This window comes from Anarhichas minor, unplaced genomic scaffold (genome assembly GCF_050575085.1).
Source record: "Anarhichas minor isolate MPS153535 unplaced genomic scaffold, ASM5057508v1 ptg000040l, whole genome shotgun sequence".
Lineage (NCBI taxonomy): Eukaryota > Metazoa > Chordata > Actinopteri > Perciformes > Anarhichadidae > Anarhichas > Anarhichas minor.
The window spans coordinates 12,764,607-12,788,051 of record NW_027466486.1 but is presented as its reverse complement, the minus strand read 5'-3'; the positions used below and the strand labels follow the sequence as shown (position 1 = coordinate 12,788,051).

General features: G+C 47.2%; 1 protein-coding gene across 3 annotated transcripts in view; it reads left to right on the top strand.

Moving 5' to 3' along the window:
• The window catches only part of runx3 (RUNX family transcription factor 3), a 29,288-nt gene extending 14,146 nt beyond the window's left edge, over positions 1-15,142 (top strand). Inside the window, exons 4-6 of one of the 3 annotated variants that reach the window (XM_076108196.1) lie at positions 2,396-2,527; positions 8,490-8,564; positions 13,163-15,142. In XM_076108196.1, coding sequence (XP_075964311.1) covers positions 2,396-2,527; positions 8,490-8,564; positions 13,163-13,653 — 698 coding nt within the window. In that variant the 3' untranslated portion in view covers positions 13,654-15,142. The remainder of the gene's footprint in view (positions 1-2,395; positions 2,528-8,489; positions 8,565-13,162) is intronic. The other 2 variants (XM_076108198.1, XM_076108197.1) reach the window with 2 other exon arrangements.
• Positions 15,143-23,445: the final 8,303 nt, after the last annotated feature.

The following is a 23,445-nucleotide window of genomic DNA, read 5'->3' as shown; positions in this document are numbered from 1 at the left end:
GCCGTTTGAGGTGGTGTAAATCTCTTAATAACTACACAAGGACACATAGGGGCTATATTTGGAGGGCTGCTTCCCCTGGTCGCCCCTGCTCTGGCCTGGAGCAGACAGTAGCCACAGTGTCTATGTGGATGATGGAGCCTGTGTGTGTGTGTGTGTGTGTGTATGAGAGAGAGAGAGAGAGAGAGAGAGAGAGAGAGAGAGAGAGAGAGAGAGAGAGAGAGAGAGAGAGAGAGAGAGAGAGAGTGAGAACGCAGACCTTCATTCCTTCCATCAGTGTTTAAAGAGAAGGCAGACTCACCACATGTGAGTGTGAATAAAAAAGATATTACAGAGTTTGTGTCGGCGTGTGTCCACCCATGTTTCTGAGTAACGGCACGGAGTAAACTGGGTGGGTGGAATCACACACACACACACACACACACACACACACACACACACACACACACACACACACACACACACACACACACACACACACACACACACACACACACACACACACACACAGTCCTTTCCTTTGGCTTCCAACGTCCTTAATGCTCAGCAAAACAAACAACTGGAGAGCAGCAACAGCATTGCCGTCTCCACTCTGACATATTTCTTTCTCTCTCTGTCACACACACACACACACACACACACACACACACACACATAAAGTACAAGGGATTTGTTGATCAGTGGGTGTGAATGAAATAAATCGTAGCATTCTGTGCTGCCCTTTGGCTTTGGACAGGAGGGGTTTTGTATTCAGTAACTGCCTGCTGTTCAGACATTGTGTCTGTGCATCAATGCACGGCCGCCTACCCTTTTGTGCATCTGTGTGCGTGTGTGTTGGGGGCTGTCAATTCCAGATATTTCTATACAGTTCGTAAAGAGAGGACGGAGGGGAGGCGGTGGGCACAAACAAATGGACAGAGCGGTAAACGAGAGGAAACTTTACCCATGGGTCAGCCTCCGAGGGAAGATATATTGCCCATGGGTCAGTGGAGAGAAAGGACGGGCAAAATCCATATTGGCCCGTCTGCCTTGCCCCCTTTATATAGTGATAAAATATTCAAATCCAGCCATTACTTCACATTAGGCTACTCTGTAGAGATGCTAGGAAGAAAACCACAGAATGTATACATGGTTCACACACAGTTTTGGTGCATTGATAGTTACATTAAAATCTCTTCCTCCCATTAGAGGCATAGCCCTCATCCGGACTCACGTCTGACATTTAACGTGTGTTCACATGTACAGCACATGTGTGTGTGTGTGTGCGTGCGTGCGTGCGTATGTGTGTGTGAACATGTGTATTTGTACATGTCTGCGTACGTGTGTGTACATAAAAGGCATGTACAGAGGTTTTTTTCTTCTTACCATCTCCCTGAACGGGACATCAAAGTGATAAGGGCGCTAAGTGTGTTGGTTAGTTTTCCGTGGTCTGGATAAAAAGAGATGCAGCAGATATGCCTCACTTATTCTCACATCCTGCACACACACACACACACACACACACACACACACACACACACACACACACACACACACACACACACACACACACACACACACACACACACACACACACACACACACACACACACACACACACACATTTATCCGTTATGTTTAAGACTGATGACTATATGGTCTGGTAGCCTCGTCTGGGTGGTTCCTTCTGACTAAGTGCTGTGTCAGTCAGATCTGAATGTGGGTGTGGGTGTGAGAGCGAGAGAGGGATGGTTATTGGGGGCAAATCTACTCACTTCTTTCTTGGTTTGTTTTTTTAAAGGTGGCAAGATAAAGATCACTAAGCTTCAGCAGTTCATAGAAGGGCCTAATGTCACAATTCATAGTTCATTATTTCCTTGACTTCAGGTTCAGGGGAAACAGCCTTCTCTCGCACAAATTATTTTCAACCACTTACGCTATTGTTATCTGCGGATGACGCGGCAGCAGGTGCAGTTTGAGTAACACTTAGCGTCTAGTCGATGTATGTCAAGGTCTGCTAACATTCTAATAATATTTTTGTGTTTGCAAGCTGAAAACATGGTGACAGTGTCTCTTCCCCTCCCTTATATAATTTCATCCTGTGCGAGTGTTTGTGAATTATACGGCGGAGGATATTGATGGAACGTCATGGTCCAAGTTGATTTTACACTGATTACAGTTTAGACACGCGAAGAGAAGTTTTTTTTTTTGCCAGGACATTAGAAACTGCCCGGCTTTGTCAAAAAATTTGGAAGAGGGAAAGGTTTTCCAATAGGACTCTTGTTATTGTTTTTGCTATTTTTGTACAAACGCTGGAAATATAAAGTGCCATCTTGTGCCATTTTCCTGGTTGTGTAGGTGGTAAATTGGCAAGTCCTTGATTTCTCTCTTACCCGTCCTCCTCATGTCGCTGTTTCAGGGCACAGAGTGAAGATAGAAGACCCCCAGAAGATGCAGTTCTCGGACAGGCTGTCAGAGATCGAGCGCTACCAGCGGTCTATGCGGATAGGCCCGGTGAACAATAATCCCCGCCCCATATGCACCACACAAGGTGAGGACCACTAATACATACAACCACAACCAACCAACATCCCCCGCTGCACTGTAAAGTACGCGCACATTAACCGCCATTACTTAGAAGTAAATCACTCCTTCAACAAAACAAACATATTTGGTTTTATTTGGCCAGAGGGTAAGTAATCCATAACACCAATCTGTTAAACATCAACACAGTACAGTGTGTGGAGTTCACCCAGCAGTAAACTGAGCCAAGAGCGCTTCGTGTGCGTTTCCGCCACGCTGGGCTTTTGAGTTCTGCTCCACATATCTGGGGGCTGTTATGTGTGTTGGCCGTCCGAGGGGAAGCTCGTGTCAGTTTTGTCCCCGGATGCCCTGCGTTGGTGGGTCCGGGCCCCACAGCGTGCAGGGTTGAGTCTGTGGCCAGGTGGCATGGCGGGTGCTGCCAACCGAGCTTGGCCTCGGTGCTGGAGCTGGCCTCCGCACACCGCGCGCTACAGCCTCAGGAATTTAACAGCCGCCCGCTACCTTGGCAATCACGTCACTCTCAGACTGGTCGAATGTGTTGGGGTGGGGGAGGGGGGGGGGGGGGGCTGAGACCCAGACTGAGGTGGTGCGATGAAGGGCAGGGGGTTTGTTTTATGCGTTTGTGTGTGTGTGTGTGTGTGTGTAGAGAGCTGTGTGGGTGATGCTTGGAGTGAGGATGAGTGTTCACTCTCCGTCATATGTCAGAGCCTCTTTAACAGGATACAGACTAAACACACACACACACACACACGCACCCACTCTCTAGTTCTCATGCTAGCTAATGAATCTCATTACCTTTGTATCAGCATGTTGCTGTGTACAGGAGGGCTTGTTTGGGAGCTCTGGGCCGTGTGTGGGTGGACCTCTATCAGCGTGTGTCGCAGCCATTCACCAGTGTTTGGCCTTGTGCTCAGCTTAGCCAGCGCTGAGTCACCAGTATGACTGCTGACTGCCGAAAACAAAGGATATTTTGCCCCCCCCCCCCCCCCGTCCTTACTGACCGATGATATTGATTTCGTTCCCTCGCACTGCCTGTACCGAGGAGAGAACATCTCAGCCATTTTAGAAACCCCAATGACTACTTGTGCTGAAAATAAACACTGCGGCGCTTCAACACAATACAGCCACTGTGATGATAATTTTCTGATGGGTTTGAGTTTGGCGTGAGCTCTGTAGGTTGTCTGCCAATAAAAAGCCCCCTGCAGCTAGGCTTATACGGGGAGATTTAAGTTTCTGAGTGTTGACTTGAATGCGGGGGGCGGGGGGGGTTAGCTCCGATCAGCAGGGAGAGGTGTACAGACTTGGTCCAGACAGCAGACGAAGAGGAGCTCTTTGCTCTGCTCTCGTCTGCCTCACACGGGATTAGGCCAAGAATTAGAGCGTCACAGGCTTCAAAGGGCTGCAACACACACACACACACACACACACACACACACACACACACACACACACACACACACACACACACACACACACACACACACACACACACACACACACACACACACACACACACACACACACACACACACACACACACACACACACTTTAACATAACATTAGAGCTGTCAGAGACGGTATAAGGCCTTGAGCTTGACGTTACAGCTGCCACTGACTGGAGTGACTGGAGGCCGTCTACGAGGAGTGTGTGAGACAGACGAGGGGAAGGGCTGTAAAAACCACACACCTTAATCTGTGGCATTACCATCATGACGGCACACCGCAGGGCAGGAGCGGTAAAAAATAATTAAATAACAGAGCAGCGGGCCCTTCTCCCTCCCACCTCATCTATCCGCTGGAGCGTCTGAGCGGCGGGCTGGAAGCGTATATATATATATATGTCGCTCCCGTATGCGTAGGAATCGCAAGCAGGCAACAACACCACGGCATTACAAGCGAAGCTCAAACATAAATAGACTTGTTGTAATAAATCCCGTTCAGAGACACAGGGAGGTGTTTACATATCAACAGCACACACTGCTTTTGGCAGCCCTGCCAGGCGCTGTTGTATTTTGCAGATACTTTAAATCCCGGGGCCTGTTTGTTTGGGAATTGCTGGGTGACTGATCGCCCATCAACACGTTACAATTACACGGATTCCCGCCTCGATGTTACAAAAGATGTTTTCCATTATCCGGGGGCTGGAAACTTGTATTTCTCCCCTTGAAGAAAGCTAAAAGAAAAAAAAGAATACAGTGTCATCTCCTCCTAAAGCCTCCTTGCTTCATATTGTTGTCTGAGCAATGAAATACTGTCTCAGTTTTCTTGTCAACATGACGCGTCTCCAGGCATCTGCTCAATGCTACCCTGGATTCTTAAATCTCCATTGCACCATAGGCACATTGAAAACACACAAAAACACACACATACACAATAGTGTGCTAGTGTTGCAAGTTTCTCCGCTGGTGCCCCAGACAGACAGGGTAATTAAGAGCTCACTACAGTGCATGCAGTGACAGGAATCCTGCACGCTGGCAGACGCTGCATTCGCTGCTTGTTTTTGTTCTCCTGTGGCCACAGGTAAGCCTGCTAGACATGTGGAATGACTCTCAGCGAGGGGTGGAGGGAGTGTGTGTGTGTGTGTGTGTGTGGTTGACAATGCGCGGTTCAACTAGTACAGTAAAGCAAATCTGACTCTCTGACAATCAAGTACTAAATTGTTATTCTGGTTTTCAAAACCTCAAGTGAGGTACATGTGTATACTATGTGTTTGTGGGTGGCAGTTTCTTTTCTTCTTGCTCTCGTACAGAGTGGACTGGAGTTCGTCCTTTAACTTCTAACTGTGACATTGCGTTTATAATACACAGTTCTTTCCAAGCAAACCGATGGTAGAAAATTAGATTTTCTTCAAAGTGGAGAACGGATTCCAGTTTTACCTCGTTCCATTTTAAATGCAGACAAAACTCAACAGCCCCTGGCACAGCCTCTAACAGACAGCCCAGACGAAGGCGGCTCCTTTAACTTAAATGTGTTTTTATGGTGAGAGGGGGGGGGCGGGGGGGGGGGAATAAAGTATCAATTTAATCATCCAAAGAAAAAAGAAAAAGTCCTGGCACTTTTGAGGCGGTATCATTTAACATGTTATTTGTTCCAACACCTGTGTGTTCCTCTCTGAAGACGAGTATCAGATACTAGCATAACGTTCCGCCATCAAGTCAAGTGCTCGATGCTTTGATGAGGGCCCAAATGTGTGTGTGTGTGCACTGCTCTGTTTGAATGTGTGACCCATGTGGTGGTCAGTAGTATCTTGCAGAAATAATTCATTTAAATTTTTTTTTTAAAGTCCTATTCTAAAGAAGCAAAACTTTTTTATTTATGACACTTCCACAAATGTTAGTACCTCTGGCTTCCTCCTTGCTCCACTGGCACACATCTGCCGCAGCTGTGCTCTGGCCCTGTTGTCCAGTATGTTCAGGCCGCGGCCTCTGGACTGGACTTAACTTGAGAAAGTCCTGTTTGATGGAGGACCGGCCCGATGCAGCAGTGCCCCTCCCGCCTCGTCCGCAGCGACCACACTGTTTACACCACATAAACAAGCCGGCCGGCCCCCCCAGGTTCGAGGCGGCACTCTGCTACCGCCGCGGCTGAGAGGCACACACTAATTCACACATCCAGAATGACATGATCAGCCAATTAGAAGCGAGCGCGAGACAGGAAATTAGCACCGTCAGGTAGCTGTGGTGTGGACTTTAGAGTAGAGCCGTCACGCTAGTTGGGTTTCATGCTGATTTCTGCCAAACCCGAGCAGGAAGCTGGCCCTCTGAGGCCAATACAACCAAAAGGAGCAGGAATCTGGACCGGTCCTTTAGACACTCTGTTTTACTTCTGCACTCCACTATTTACATAATATGTCAATGGCTGCCGCGAAGTTTATTTGTTATGGTGCCTGAAAGCTTCACTTGTGGTTACTCTCTTTTTGTGACCCCGAGATGAATAATTCAAACTGAAAATGTTTTTGTTCTTCGACAAAAAAAAAATAAAATCTTTTGAAGCCGCCTCCTTGGTGGAAAAAAAAGAAAGAAAAAGAGAAGTGAGAGCAAGTTGTTTTTTACCAGACTCAACCGTTTGTGTAAGTTATAATTTCACATCAGAGTCCGGCTGAGTTTTACATTTCAGCAATTACAGAAACTACATGTGTGCCATGAACAGTCTCTATTGAGTCTGTGGAGAGGGGAAGGGTGGGAGGACGACGAGCTCTCAAAGAGAACATAGGATTTTTCAGCCCCATGTGTTTGTTTTTGCTCACGTTATAAGTGAGGGCCCAAAAGACATATCAAATGTCCCACATAGCTGAGCCAAGGCCGTGTTCCTCCCCTCTCTAACACGCTCCCTTTCTCCCTCCTTCCCTTCGCTGGCGTCTTTCTTTCTGTCCTGCCTGCTCTCTCACATTCTCTCCCCGTTGCGACGCCTAAGGCCTAAGCGAAACAGGAAGCCAGCACAAGGACCGGCATTCACTGTGTCTCAATGACACGCTTCATTACGGCAGGCGCTTTACATGTCTCAGAGGCGTTGCTGGATCCGGAGTCACGAGGATGGACGCCATCTTGGCTCAAACATCCTCTCAGCCAGCCCTTTCATCTACACATGCACTTCAAAAACCAGTGCATGTGTTTATTTGTGTCCGGCCCAAAAAAAAAAAAAAAAAAAAAAAAACTATGGCTGGCACCAACCCAAAGCTGCTTATTAGTGACGCAGTCGCTGCTTCTGCCCATGCGCCCCCCCCCCCCACCTCCTCGGCTCCGCCCAGGGGGGGGCCGGCCCTCTTATTAACAGGGGTAATCTGTGCCTCTGGTATTGACGTTGTCTGCTGGCCAATCAAAATATTTGAAGGCAATGTTTATTTTCTTGAGCGAATCGCACCAGCTGCTTGCAAGCCTCTCTGAATAAGGCCATTTATGTGTAAGAATTTGCCATTGTGAGGTATAGTGCGGGACCTCTCGGTGACTGAGTGCTGATTTGGGTCTTTGCAGAGGAAGTGGAGGAGCTCCAGGGGAAGCACAGATCTTACACATGCCGAGCCCAGTGCGGCTATAGGTGAACAGCCCAGCGCTACACCCCCCCCCCCCCCCTCCTCTGTGCTTCTGGCATCCTTCTCCGCCCTAATTGCCACTACAGGAGGTTAGGAGTTTACTATATTGCGGTATCTCAACAGCAAACGGCATAGAGTCATAGCGATACCACATGGCTGCCTGCTGCGGTCGTTAAAAAGCAGAGCTCCACGGGTTAAAAATGGATTCTATAATATGCAGGTTTTTGTCTTAAACATTGATATGCATTTGAGGAAAAAAAAGTTTGGAACAATCTAACAGTGTTCGGAGAGGCTTGCAGACTGAGACTGCCCCGCGTCCACAGAGCTCCGTGCTAGCAGTCGCGTAACAACTGCACCGTCTCAGACCCGAGAGCAAACAGCCCCCGTTTGTGTTCAGCCCTCCTGCGGTGTTGCCGTGGAGTGTGAAGCAGGGTCCCACGCGCTGGGCCAGCGGGTCCACGACCCTCCTTCGCTTCCTGACAGTGTCCAGAGTGTCCTGCGCTTCACAGGTCTCCGCTGGGCCCCTCCGGTGTCTCGCCTTGAAAGACCCAAAAATATCTCCCATGCACCCACCAGGCATGTTTTTCCAAGCCGGGTCTCACTTGGGTGAGAAAAAAAAACCCCGCCCCTCCTCTTTCCCAGTCCTCGCTGCTCAGTCAGCAGAGGCCGACCTGTGACAGGAAGACACATCTCCAAACCGCCAGATGTCAAGACAGTTTTGACAAGTCTGTCATGGGGAGATGTTTTTGGACCGTGCTTGAGATTTCTATGGTGCAGGCAGTGACTTCCTCACCCTGTGCACGTATACAACCAGCACATTTTCTCTGAGTTCCACAAAAAAAAAGAAAAGATTTTGCATTCCTGCACAGACTCCACTGACTTATTCCTAATAAGCAGATCCTAGTGCTCACCTATTGTTCATATTGTCTGTTACACCAGCCCTGTGGCAGGAGCAAATGGACGCCCCCGCTCTGAAGACATGCAAGGTGGAAGAGGACCTGAGACCATGGCCAGGTGAGACACCGCAATGCCCTTCTTCCTGACTGTTTTACTATGCCACAGGCGTCTGTGTAACTATGGTTTTTGGCAACTCTTTCAAGCCTCTCTTTTACCTTTTTCTTTGAGTAAAGCTCAGCTGTCCCAATTTGACAACAAATCGAATGTGAATTGCATGTGTGCGAGTGTGCGTGTGTGTGTCGATGAGAAAGTTGTTTTGATGGGTGCTCGTTAGCTGCCGAGACATAATCATCACGCGCGGCCCAATCAAAGAGCAGCGTCGAGGGGTGCGGTCACTAGCAAGCAATGGCCCTTAAATACCAAGTGCGCGCAAACAGGTTCGAAAAATACAGAGGAGATAATTGAGGCTCTGTGTACTGCCAAAGTCTTCACACCTTTCAAAATGGTACACTTGAAGAACAAACTGAAGACTTCCAAAACTAATCTCTTCTAATTAGACATTCCGCCGGCCTTTCAAATTAAAACACACAATGCTTAAAGAGGAGAAGCGGGAAAGACTGGCATAACACAGGGTGTGCCATTCGGTGTGACAATTTTCGAGTCTGTTTCGCCCGTAGGGCCCTACTACACCCCAGAACATTCCTAAAACGCCACCACCCTGCCTTCGTCTTCCTTCTCTCCCACTCTGTCTTTCTTTCATTTGTTTCTTGGCGATTTGGACCCTTGCTGCTGTCTAACAGCCCCCTCAGTCTGTCCCCTATCCTGGAAACCACCACACCACACTAGGCGTGCTGAGTCATCCGCTCACACTGCACTGAGGACACAGACACACACATACAGTAGAAAAGAATAAAAAAAAAAAAACTTTTGGATTCAGCTCAGTGAGCTTGTTCTCTTTTCTGCCATTCAGCAAAAAAATAACACGACGCCTGAAGCAGAGTATTGAGACACAGGAATAACATATTTACATGTGTTACTGCTTGTGCGAGGCATTTTCTAGCGAGAGGTTCACTGCGGAGCAAAACGTTCATGATGGTGTGAAAAAATGTGATCGACCACCATGGATAGTAAATGTTGGAGGCATTGCAGCATAAAACTGGAAATGCCGGGACCTAAAGAAAACATGACGGAGATGTAAGAAAGTGTAATGAATTATGATGCTACTTGTATTCAAATGCCTTTATCCTTACAATAACAGTGCACACAGTCCGGGGTCAGCAAAACACACATTGCGTCAGCGGCTTTACGAGGAAGTATCATATCTCTCATAGAACAGAATTTACTTAACAAACAAACATATTAATCATCACGCCGCCTTGTTTGTCGACGCATTAGGAAAATCTCAGGTTTCTTTTTTGTAATCACAAACTTCCTTTACCCTTGCTTGTATTGCATGTCACAAGTCGGCGACATGCAAAATCCTCTGTGCTCACATGATGAGGTGCCGCACATGGATGAGGCTTTGGGGCTGTCGACCATGGTGCCACAGTACAGAGGTGATTATCATTTGCATTCGACATGATGCTCCGGCCCCAAAGCCTTGGTGCTTAAATAAACACCTGGAGATCATTTGTGTTCATTTGGGTCTCCTATTATTTGGCCCGCGCTGCAGCTCTACCTTTGCATCGAGTTGCCTCGTCACCATCGCCCTGTTAACAATAATTGCTCATCCTCATGGCATGCAGCGTTCGAAACCACCCAAACCAGTTCGGAAAGAGGAGCTGCCACGCTTCTTTGCCGATGATATGAGGAAAACAATCTCGGCGCACAGTGTGCGTAGCCGGACGGGCCCACTCTCGTTTCCTCCCCCTCCACTTATTTGCCTGAGACACCATTCCCTCGGCGCTGGCCGTCACAGTTTGCATCAAGCCCGAGTAAACATTTCACAGGTGAGCGCCTGTATTTGCATCTCCCCATCGCCAAGTCCACCACATGCGGACACGCGTGCACACACAGACACACAAACACACATAACTCCGCGCACCATTACGTACACAGACATGACCGCCTCAAACTTGCCCTTATGTTAACAACCAAAATCAGTTTCTCCCCGTACGCAAATGAGGCAAACCTCCGGTCGTATCTGGGTTGCACGCTTGACTGTGGACTAGTGGACTTCTTGAGCTGAGCAGAAAGGAGGAGGATGACTCCACCCTCGGCGTTGCAGAATTAAAATAAGAGCGGGGCGCTGTGCTCGAGAGCTCGAGGAGGAAAAGGAGCACTGGAACACTATGTTCTCTATAAAAGCCCCGATTCCCAGCTACCCGCTACGTAGACTGGGAACATCACAGACAGCAGACTGTGCCAGCTAGCCCTCTGGGGTCCATCCCCTCTCCTGTCCCTGCAATTTAGTCAACACGTTTCAGATGAGCCTAATGGAGATCATGTGTGGTTTCGGGCCGCAGAGGTTACAGGCAGCTACTACCAGGCTCAGTTAGGAAGACCCCTCTCTGCCAAAGATACACCACCGTTACCACAGCCACAACAGCGAGGCCTGTACTTATACTGGGTGGGGGGAGGGTGGGGACAAAGTGAGGTATGCAACATGGTTAAAGGGAGAGAAAAAGCAGACGGCAAAAACTCTGCTTCTCAATTACAAAACAGTTTGTTCAGCCCTCTCCTCCAGAGGGAGCTACTGTGCTGGAGAGAGTTTTAAGGTGGTAGCAGGCTCCTCCTGGCGCAGAGCCAACTGCTTGATTCTGTACAAGCCCATTAAGGTGTTGTGATAAGTGTCCAGTCCAGTTTCCCCTGACAGAACACAGGAGTCGATGCCCACCGCAGTTTAGCCGACACGTTTCCACCGGCTCCAATTAAATGGAGATGGTGAGCGGGGTGGGCCGCAGCAGCCAGAGCCATCAAAGTCCCTGCGCCACACGTCCGCCCTCCCCCAGCTTCACCCTGAAGCCTAAATTTAGCACAGACAGAGAGAGAGAGAGAGATGGAGGGACAGAGAGACAGAGAGAGAGAGAACGAGCAAGGGAGTCCGGTAGGAATTAGTGGGCCGACTCCACTTCACCCGAATCAACAGCAGCTGAAGGCTCGGATTTTCCTCGCGTGAAATCAGATACGGAGCCCGACTCCGGTGCCTGGTAGACTCTGGAAAAAGAAACAGCCCCCCCACCACCACCAAACTCCCTCATCCCAAAAATAAGAGGAAATTCAACTGCAGAAGTGTGCTGTTGCAAAAAAAAATAATAGCATGGGCCATGGAAATTGCAAAGGAACAGGTTTCAGCTGAAAATGGACCCAGTTCTCCAGACATAGGGAAAAGACATTTCAACGAGACTGTGGCACGCAAGTTTGGCATTCTCCCCCCTCAGGGCTATGGCGTGCAAGCGCTTGCATTTTTTTCACAAATACAAGCTCTCTTTTCTCTGCCATCCAAATCCACATTTTACACTTTGCAGTCATGTGGCCGCATTGGACCCATGAATGCCAGACGCGGACAAACGAATGAGACCACGGACGGAGAGGTGTGTGTGTGTGTGTGTGTGTGTGTGTGTGTGTGTGTGTGTGTGTGTGTGGTTACAAGCAGCAGGTGTGTGCTGACATCAGGTATGACGAACTCTGCCTCGTCATTGTACAACCAGGTCGAGGGCGTTTAAAGAACAAAAGTGTTTCTGCGTGACTGTTGGCCAGCTCACCTTCAAAAATATCTTGAGTGTCACGAGTACGAAGACACGACATGTCTGACTTTTTCACACCACTGAGTGATTATAATAATGTAGAGCAATTAGTGGAAGTAGAAACATTGCAGAAACTGATATACTGTGAATGTTTTCATATAAGTGATAAGTTAAGGAACTAAGCTGGTGACAGCAAAGGCCCAACATTTTAGAGAAGCAAACTGCCAAGTCAAACCCTCGAGCGATTTCTCTTTTTCCCCCTTTGTAAGCTCAGTAAATCAGTAAGTGTGCAGTGAAATTGAAGTACGAACAGCTGGGTTCACAGTGCTCTGTTACCTGTGAGATTACACTTAGCAGTTAACTCTGACAGGTCTTGGACTGTGATACCCATTAGCTTCGAGGATATTCACATAGAAACACACTCGTTTTTTTTTTTTTTTTCCTCTTTGCATCTATTCCTTTGCTTTTTTCCCTTTTTCCATCTCCTCGTCTCCACGTCTCCACGACTGTCTTCGATTGTGACCGTCTGCCTCCAACTATGATTTATGAGTTGCACATCAGAGCAACAAGCCATCGGAGTTTATACAAAACACCCCACAGCCCCGACAATGCCTCTTTTCATTGCTGCGAGAGAGACAAAATAACGTACGTTGCTCTCCTTTTGAAGGAGAGGTTGGAGGGATGTGGCGAGGGGGGCCGTTCATATCAGACTTGTGTACGGGGCTGTGGGATGATGTGCTGTCAGTGCTTGATGACTGTTATTAAGCAAAGAAATGTCTCAGTTCATTACTTTGAGCAAACATTTCCATGAACAGACGTATCGCAGGGAATCCGAGCTCGGACTTGGGGGTTTTGGAGTGATTTGCTGTTCTGGAGATGGGGGGGGGGGGGGGCTTTAAAAAAAAAAATAATAATAGAAATTGAGAGATCTCTGAGCCCCTTGTTTCATAATCACAGCAGCAGTTTTCATTCATGGCTGAATATCAGTTGACTCTTTCTAACCTTTTGTTTCCTTCTTTCTGCCAACAGGGTCTGCAGACCTCTTCAACCAGAGGACCACCTTCCCGTCTCTGTCGCCGCTGACTGACCCCCGCTTCTCAGACCCCCGCTTCTCAGACCCCCGCATAAACTACCCGGGGGCCTTCCCCTACTCCACCAACACCTCCAGCACCGGCATCAGCGGCCTCAGCATGTCAGCCTCCTCTAGATACTATCTGCCGCCACCCTACGCAAACAACCAAAGCCAGAACTTCCAGTCCAACTCCTACCTGTATTACGGCACGGGCTCCGGATCCTACCAGTTCTCCATGGTGGCGCCGGGGAACACCGGGGGAGAGCGCTCCCCCACCCGCCTGCTGTCCTGCTCGGGGGCCGCGGGCGCTGGAGGGACCAACAGCCTGATGAACCCGGGCCTGAACAACCACAGCGAGGGCGTGGAGGCCGACGGCAGCCACAGCAACTCCCCCACTGCCATGAGCGCCTCAGGCCGCTTGGATGAGTCCGTCTGGAGGCCTTACTGACTGACAGACGGCTAGACAATCAGAGGGTGCAGGAGAGGTGAGGGAGGAAATGTAAAAGAGGATGATGAACAAAAAAACATGAACACTGAAAGCCCAAAAAAAAAGAAGCAAAAAAAATATATAGAAATGCTGCATGTTTGTCTTTTATTTCTCCGGCACTCGCTTTAAAGACTTTTACCAAATCTCTCCAGACTTCCATGTATTTTGTACATGTTGAGTAAACTCCTGCACTGTGCTAAAACATGTACTCTTAAAAAAAAAAGAAGAAAAAGGACAATAAAAGCCATAGAAGTTGAGAAGATGTTCAGCTGAAACTGTAAATAGACGTGAGGGTAAAACCAGAGAAGCCATAGCAACGGTTCAGGATCATTTGTCTGAAGTAAACTGGTACAAGACAAAACGAACAAAAGACAATGGCGGTATGATCAATCAGGAGTAGCTGATGATGAACTGGAAAACCACAGCAGACATTCATCCCACGGACTGTTCAGACTGATCCAACTCACTTGGTCGGGAGGAGAAGAGCGGTCCGATGTTTACTCCCCCCCCCCCCCCCGCGGCTCAGACATCCTTTGCGAGGCATGGCTGCACTGCTGTAGCAATCGGCCCCTTTTAAGCTTTAATTTCTGTAAGAGTTGAATATCGTGTCACTTGTGAAAACATCCAGGGCTGTTTCATGTGCTCCCTAATTTATTATCCAAACGGACACATTAGCCTTCGGTGCTGCGGTGTGCAGTGGATGTTTTCAACACAATAGCCGCATGAGAAGAGTAATTTTGATCTGTCAGGACTCACATGTTTAAGAAATGAATTCTCCTCTGCTGTGTTATCGGTGCATCGAGTTTCAACAGGACAATGGCTGATATTTTGAGGAATGTAAAAGACTAACACAGAGGGGTATTAATTGGTTTCTTTTTTTTTCTGCAGGAATATTTCAGTCCTGTTGTTGTCTACTCTTTTACTTTTTCCCTTACATTTCTTATCCAAGCCCTTTTCTGAAAAAAAGTTAGTCTGGTATTTTTTAACTGGATTGACACGGTTTACTTTTGATATTTATTTGAGCCAAATTGTGAGGAAATATGCGTATATACCCAAAATCCTTAAGCATTTCTCTCTACCTTTCCTTTATATATATATATATATATATATATATATATATATATATACAGTACATATGCCTTATTTTGTTGTTAAGTATAAATTTGGAATTTGTGTAATATATTGCTACTAAATTATAAAAAAAAAAACTTTAATGTAATTATTTTGTCTTCCAATGTAGCTTTGATGCACTAAAAACCTTTATTCCTTATGAACCACGCCCAACAGATTATGTTAGTGAGATGGTGTATCTAGAGCCGAAATCCTTTAAACAGTTTCCTAATTGCCTTCCTGCGCTTAATTTTTGCACTATGTTTGAATTTTCATTTTTTTTGGTTATGTATTTACAAATATCTGAAACTCTGCCTAACTAAAATATTCCTTCACTTGATCTACCGAACACACTTTAAGTGTCCTTTGAACAAATCCATCGCCAAGTAATTAATGATGTCACGATTAGACACACATACACACACACACACACACACACATTCCGGCACCACAGGTGTGTGTGTGTGTGCACATTCCCCCTGTCCGGAGGGCCTTTCCCCTGCAGTTACACATGTGATCCTTCTATCCCTGGAGGAGGACGAGTGTGAGGATGAAGGGATAGGAGGAGGAGGGGGGTCAGAGTGGTATCTTCTTACCAGCACCAAGGGCAGTTATGCAAAAAGAAAAAAAACTTCCCTTGTTGTGCACAGGTCCCTTTGTTCTGTAAAATCAGTGAGCGCTTTGAAGCCTTTATGGCCCCGATTCTCTCTTTTCTGGTCTAATTTACTGATCAGCGGTGCCAGAGGCTCATGCCTCTGCCAATAATTCACACGCCTGCACAGATCTGCTGGGTACGAGCTGTGTGAAGGCATTTACAGCAGCTATCAGGTGTCTCATATCTACTAGAAAGCGCTTCTACACGGGGGGGGGGGGGGGGGGGGGGGTGTAGTGTCCATGACTGGGAGAGATTTATTTGCTACGAAAGTGAGATTTAATTTCAAAGTGAATAGTGATCTAAAAAGGCTTGTATTTGCAGCTCAGGTATAAAAAAAAAAAAAGTTATGCAAGGTGTTTTGTAGATCTCACATGAAGACTTTCTGCATTATCCCTCTTTCTTTTTAAACAATCAGTAACAATGTCTTCGTATCTCCCTTTAGAGGAACAGCATGTTTCCCTGCTCTCTCCTCTGGAGTCTTTATACAGAAGAGGACCTTTCTTTATTACGGGCAACAATCATGCAGCTAGAGAAACCACATGTTTACTTGGTAATACTTGTGTGGTTCCTTAAAAAGAAAAAAACCAAAGATCTTCACAACTGCCTGTAATACTGTCAGGATGATGGGAAAGAGGTTTGGCGTCTTGATTGATCTCCGATATCATTCTTTATGCAAAACTAGGATGCCAAAAATGTACGAGTGATTTGTATTTCATTGCTGTTGGATTAAAAGAGCACAATGTTACGTTTTCCTCAATGGTTTTCTTTTCACTAGATGCCCCTTTTCCTTTACATATACCATCATGTTCATTCATCTTGCTCCTTTCATTTCCCTTTAAGCTCAAAGCATGTACATCTGAAACTGATATGTTAATTTAAGAATCTCATCTATGTATGTATTGGCATCGTTTATGCTTCCATATTGAGTGCTTGTAAAGTTTGCGAATAATGTAGTTTTTAATCATTTTAATTAAAAAACATGTGTCTCACTTTGGTCTCCACAGCTGCTGTTTATTTAGTAAAAGTGACTCCAGGAGAGAGTTATCATAACACATTTGTCTTTCAGCTCTAAAAAGGTGCCCTCTTGAGAAAAACCACACCCACATTAGATTTAGGTTGAGCATTTATGACCCCATCCTTCAACATTACTCGCTTTACTATAAAAACGAAGGCGTACCACGACAGTTTTTTAATTTTGAAACTCGATGCTCAACAGTCTGGATTGGGAGGTCGTTTATGGTTTAACGGGGTGGAAGTGTTGAGAGTGAAAACATTAAACATGGAGGCACAGGGTATAATTCATCTCCAGAATCCCAGACACCATCACATCATCAGCTGACAAACGAGCAGGGAAAGAAAAATAAAAACACGCCATAAACATCCGTGGGACCCGATTTCATGCCAGCACATTCTGACCCGACAAATTCTGCTCTTCCAACTTCTTATTTAGCCTCATACAGCACATACCATACGCGCCACTGCCTCCATCTCGTAACGCTGGCGGTTCATTGGCAGCTCGTTCCCAATAAGCCCCCCCCCCCCCCCCTCTTTAATAATTATCCTCTTCTCTCCCATTAGCCAGCCTCTTGCTGGCAATTACCCACACTTCTCAGGGGTTTGAAAATGCCTCGTCTGTCAACGTGGTGGTACCCAGAGCGTAAATAAAGCGCAGTTCAGGAATCCAACACTGGCCTGGCAGCCTCCGTGTTAGCGCACGTCGGCGAGTTGTCACTCGTTTGAAACAATACAGGAGAAGTTTGGAATGTTTTTTTTTTTGTTACCAGCTATGTCGTTGTTCATTTATCCGGCACTGATGGCAACCGTTTGGCCCGTTTGAGGCCAAGATTGAACACTTGAGATGCTACCTTGTGGGGTGGTCTGATTTTCGATGTCTCATGTGGTTAACCTGAAATACAATACCCACAATTCCTCCCTCTTAAACTAATGCCACCTGTTGATGTACAATGAAAGGGCTTTCACTTCGAAACGCTTTGTTTTTCCTTCTTCAAATTAGTCACTCTTTTATTCTCCCTCTTTAGACTCTCCCATAGTGCATCTATGCTCGTTCCTCGTCTCTTTCATCCTCTCTTCTCATTCAACCTATCCTTTCTTTCTCTCTTTCTTTCTTTCTGTATGGCTTCGGCTGTGTCTGCGTCGGGCCTTCTATGGGGGCAGTGTTGGCACAACAACAAAGCCCCGGGACGCACACACGCAGCCTTGATACACACTGTATTCAATTAACTCTGCACACTCAAAGCATTTCCACGCACGCACAAGACACAAGACACTGACACACACACACACACACACACAGACACACAATCCCCATGCTGACAGATCTCACACCAGCCTCCACCCAGACAGCCTGAGCTCCACTTCACAGCGCGAGCGTACGACAGATCTGCACCGGCTTAAAACATTCCCAACTATTTCCTCCAGGTCTCATCACAAGAGTCGCTCTCCCCGCCGATCCCCCGCCGCTGAGGAAGCACAAAGAGAAGATGATAAGCTTTCAATTAGGCCGGGCTCAGGGGAATTTTCCAGCTGTCTTCACACACTCTGTGAGACCCGACTCTCCCGTCCACATGTGGGGAGCAGGGGAGCTCTCATCTGGCTCCGTCTTTGTCATGGACGTGCATGAGCCATCCTTTTTTCTTTTTCTTTTTTTTCCATCTTCTCTCTGTTCCCCGTTATGCTGTTCTTCTTCCGAAAACTGTAACTCCACAGGAAAGAGGGGAAGCGCTTGCCTGGATGAGGCTGCTTGTCTGGATGTAATTGTAGTCAAAGGCATGATGAATTGGTTTATAAGACGACTGAGAAAATTGCTTTTTAAGTGGATGAAACATAAAGAGAACAGGGGGCATGATTGTGGACGTCACAGGAACGAAGAGCTAAAACAATGAGAGTCATTGAGGGAAAAAATACTTTGGCAAGTCAATCATGTGTTCTGGTGAACAGCAGTGTCTTGATTTTTTTTTCCTGCAACAAAATCGAGCCTTGTCCCTGACACCGCTTTATCTTCAATTAATCAGAAAGATGAGAGAGATTAAAGCCCTATTTATAAATTCAAACGAGAGACGGACAGAAAGAGATGCAGGACACAGAGGAAGAACAGACAGAGAGGGAGTGTTTCTTGGAAAGAGCACAGAATCGTCTAAACCCTCTCATTTCTCATGAACACAGTATCCCGTGTCGCTTCTGCGGTACCTGCATACGAAACCCATTAGGGCCTCCTCTGCAGCCGCTGACCTCTCTCTCCCCCCCCCCCCAAACCCGTGAGAAGGAGCGGGCTAGAACCGGCTTGGTTTGGGTGCATGGTACACGACCAGAAGTCTATTTTCTAACCAGACCGTTGGTGGGAACAGAGGCTGCCGTCCAAAATCAGGGTTCCCACAGATCGACCGAGAAACGCAGGGGCCAGGGGGCTAAGAAACCGCGAGAGCTGTGATGCAACCGTTCTCACACTGATGACTAGTGCTGCCTCGCTGACGACAGGGAGCGGCATGTGGAGGGAGAGACGAAGAAAGAAAAGAGAAAGAGGGTTCTCCTCGTTCAGACGGGATCCCAGTGAAGGTATAGTTTCTCATCCACGCTGGGTCTACGGAGACCGCCCTGTGTTACGGCACAACAGGCGGCTCCAAGTTCCCACAGTGGAGCGCCTCTCCGTGGGGGCCATGGACTCCGTTCCCGCTCAGACCCAGAGGATCACTGAAGGCTTGCAAGAGGCACTTGCAGAAAGTCTCACTCACTGTCGGGTTCGATCCAGAGCGCTGCCTCCATAGATTTAAGGTCACCATCGTGTGCGAGACTGAGATTGTCAAGTTATATGAAAACGGCAAACACAGAATTACTCTACATTTAGGATGCAAGATTAAAAGAGCTGAAGCAATTGGTCAGTTAATTGATTTTTAGATTGACAGAAAATTAACTGTTATGATAAGATTATCGGAAAGAACATGAATAAAAAATAAAAATTATATATATATACACATATACACACAAGATGTTTACACTTATTTCCAATGTACTTTTACCTATTTCAATAAATGTCTTTCTGTTTGGCAAATCTGTCCGTTAGCATCAACCAATATCTATTTTGTCCATTTCATCCCACTACTTCTAAAAATTTGTTCAATGAAGACCATTTAGCTCGGACAAAGTTGTTTTTTATTAGAACTATGCGGCAGCGATTCAAAGAATCTTACAAGTGCCCCATTGACACGGTAGCAGTCCTACAGAGAAGGGCCCGAAGAGTGCGGAGGAGTTGAAGGCGACGCTAAACAATCTTCTGCTGAACGGAGTCATCCTTGCCCACTCATCTCGTCAGAGGAAACCAAGACATGTAAATGAGTCAAAACCAGAAGAAGGCCTTAATACATTTATACGCAGAAACCCAACAGACCACAGCATCGTGGACCTGTGGCCCAGTCCATGGTTAGAGGGTATTCTGGGTAAGACCACGGCAGCTAACTTTCATTTAGATGCCCTGACGGCTTGTTGTTGCATAACGACCACAGCTTGCTGTGTCTAACCAATCTGGCCTTAATTTAATGAGTAAGTTAGGGAAAGAAAGAACATTTGATATTTGAGGATAATAGCTTGTAGTGTTTAAGGAATCTTCTTGGCTGAAATAATGAAATTACACGCTTTTCAATGTCTGATTTAGTCATTGCATTTCCACTTTACCAGTGAACCAAAATATGTTTTTCACTAAGAGAGTCAGCCAGATTCCCAGAAACAATGCTAGTCCTTTCCCATACAGATTCATGAGAATTGACAGTCTTTTATTTATTTTTTTCCTGTCCTCTTTTTCTCACAGAGAAAATCAGAGTAACGATCTGTACATGCGAACACTGCTTCCTCTATAAAACAGGAAATTAACACACACACACACACACACACACACACACACAGAGCCATAAACACCACACACTGCAGCTCTCTGCCAGGTTCTCCCCCATCATGTTGGGGTCCTGAGTGGGGGGGGCAAGAAGGCGAGAAGGGGAAACAGAGATCCCTGTGGACCAGGTCTCTGTTCACTTCCTGCTCAAGCAGGGGAACACGCGAAATAGGCGGTTCACATACACACTTTCTATCTTTCTATCTCCCTTCCTTTTTTCCTCCATGTACGCAAGTGGTGAGCAAAATGAGGATGATTGCTCAAGTCTGTTTTGGATCACGTGGGAACGTGAGCGGTCACTAATAGCTGGCATCGTCCTTTCCTTTCTCGTTCCCACTATCTACTCTTGAAGGCAGCACAGTCTGATAAATGCACGGCTTCGATTGTTTGTCCCCAAGTTCTGCGTCTGTCCAACTGACCACCACCTAGACGACTAACAAGCTTGCACCAGTAATGGCTCGCGTGGCTGTAGAGAACCCAGTGAAAACCGCTGAAGCGCCGCAGACCTGCAACTTTGCAAAAAAAAAAAAAGAGACGTGTCTGTCATCATCTTTCTTAAATCACGAAGTCATTCTGTAACAGTCAGTTTCATTGCTGTTGCTATTTTGGCCCTTTGAGCGTACACATTGGCGTCACGGAGATCGAAGCAAAGTCTGAATAAATCAGGCTGCTGCTGACACCCAATGTAGTGTCAGCTATTGTTGTTGTCAGACACGTGAGGTGACTAAAAGCCATCGCTTTAGTGTTTCCATCTCCAGTCTGCACTGTGTGTGTGTGGCGGTATTACACACCCCCGTGTCTGCGGCCCCCCAGGCCTCTGCTAAGCAGTTCCCATGGTTCCACGGTTCCACTATAGCGACTGTGGAGTTCCTCGGGGGACACCACCCACTCACTGGTTTGTTTTCATCCTTAATGGGAGCTCATCTTACACTCTTTACGGTGTGTGTGTGTGTGTGTGTGTGTGTGTGTGTGAAGTAAACAGTTTGTGTGTGTGTGTGGGGGGGGGGGGGGGGTTCTTCTCTGTGCATGCACCTGCACGGACAAAGGTCTATCATCAGGTATGAGTGTGTGTATACGTGTGTGTAGGTGGGTTTACACACATCCATGCAGCGAAATGCCTCGTGTGTGTTGGTCTACAGACACCAGACACCTTGATTTGTCCTCCTTTTGTTTTTGCCCATGAGGCAGAGAGGAAGATGAAGGAAGAAAGGTATCTTTTGAGTGTCTGTAGACGTCTGTTGGGGAGCATTCATATGTAGGAATAATTGCTTTTAAGTGCTGAAATATAACAGCCAAATGGCCCGTGGAACAAAGAGGGCTTGTGGGGTGGATGGAAAATGAAACATTTACATCCAGGGCCTAGTAATGAGGGGGTTTTCCTGAGAGATGACAGCGAGGAGGAGGAAGATCAGAGAGAGAGGTAAAGCAGAGAGAATACATCAGATCAACTACAACGCTGATCCCAGACAAGCTTTTTTTGGGCTGTAAAGATGGCCCCCGGACTGCGACACACTCCGGCCAAAGGATCATGCGCATGCAATACAAAAACTTGATCCTCCCCCGGTTTGAAGCCTGCAGGTGTTTGGGCTTCATGAGAGGCCCAGTGCTGAACCCCAGCAGGGTCTGCAGCAGCAGAGCGAGCCAAGGAGGATTTGGGCTCCGGGACGTCTTGGCGTATTCAGCCACATCATGAAGTGCGGCCTTCTCTGGCAGGCCGCTCGCAGCAGGGCACGGCAGACCCGAACACAAACACAGTCGGTCCAGAAAAACCATCCATCAAACAGGTCCACCAGAGATGCAAAACCCATCAATCTCACTCACCGAGACGGACACAGAAACAGATTATTGAGGACGCCGAAAGGAATTATTCTTTGGTCGACGTTTAGTTGGTAATGTGTGCGACTGCCTCTACATGTGTTATCTAGATAAAGAAGATGTTCATTGCTTATTCACTAAATCAAACAGTCCATTTTTCCTTGTGTTTTCAGAGAAGTGCCATTTTCGCACCACGGTCACCCTATATTTTGCCAAAGAGCAGCCCTGCAGTTTTCTTTTTGTGGTTTTTAGAAATGCCCCCACTTTTCCGGCCCTGCTCCAATTTTCTTTAAATACAACCGTAATTGGTTTGATTTCCTACCTCCGGCCTGGCGGGTAAGGGAGGGGGGGGGGGGGGGGGGGGGGGGGGGGGGTCAGGGGATAACGAGCATTGGTGGGAGGACCAGGCGAAAAGGGGACCGAGCCCACAGCAGGCGATCAGCATGCTTGGGTGGTAATACAGTTTGGACTTCATTGCTAGTGCTGCTATTCCCCCCGTTTAAAGGCTGTTTATGGCCAGACCCTGGAAGCCCATCAGTGGAAAACCGACATAAATCAGCACAGACAAAGCTCACCAGCACACCCAGCCACCCAATATTCAGAAATCTAGCTTCTAATACCCGAATGTGTCTGTTTCATGAGCATAAACGCATCCTAACCCCCCCCCCCCCCCCCCCCAGAGCGCTTCTCCTTTTGTCTCACACGCATCCATCACATCCCTGCCAACAAATCTTGCGACATTATCACAAAGGCATTCCAGCCTCCAAATCAAAACCAGTCTCCGACAAAAAGCCTGTTCTTTGTGATGTCTCTCACGGACAGGCAGACAGAGAGGGGTTTTCTTAGTGCGCCGCTCATCAGGCAGGCGTGAGTAATCAAGAAGGAAACAAGACGTAGCGTCTGCGAGAGGCCGAGCGGGGCCCTACTGATCTGCAGCCAGCTCATTGTTTTGGCCCTTGGATTGTTTCCTGCTTGGTTGGCAGACCTGAGAGCAGCCAGCCAATGAGAAGGGCAGTGTAGATCTGTCCTGGTCCTGGAGCAGCTCTGAGATATTCCTCAGGTGGCACTAATGGGCTACCCTGTAAAATAACTGCCAACAAATGCACAGCTATAAGGATAGAATATATAGATTAAAAAGGTATTATTGCATAATATCAAATTGGATATAGTCTGCCAAGCAAGCAACTGAGATTGAAACCTGCAGATGTTTGGGGGGTGAAACTGGATCCACACATTGAAAAGTCTCAGTCTTGGGTAGAGGAGGTGTTGATTT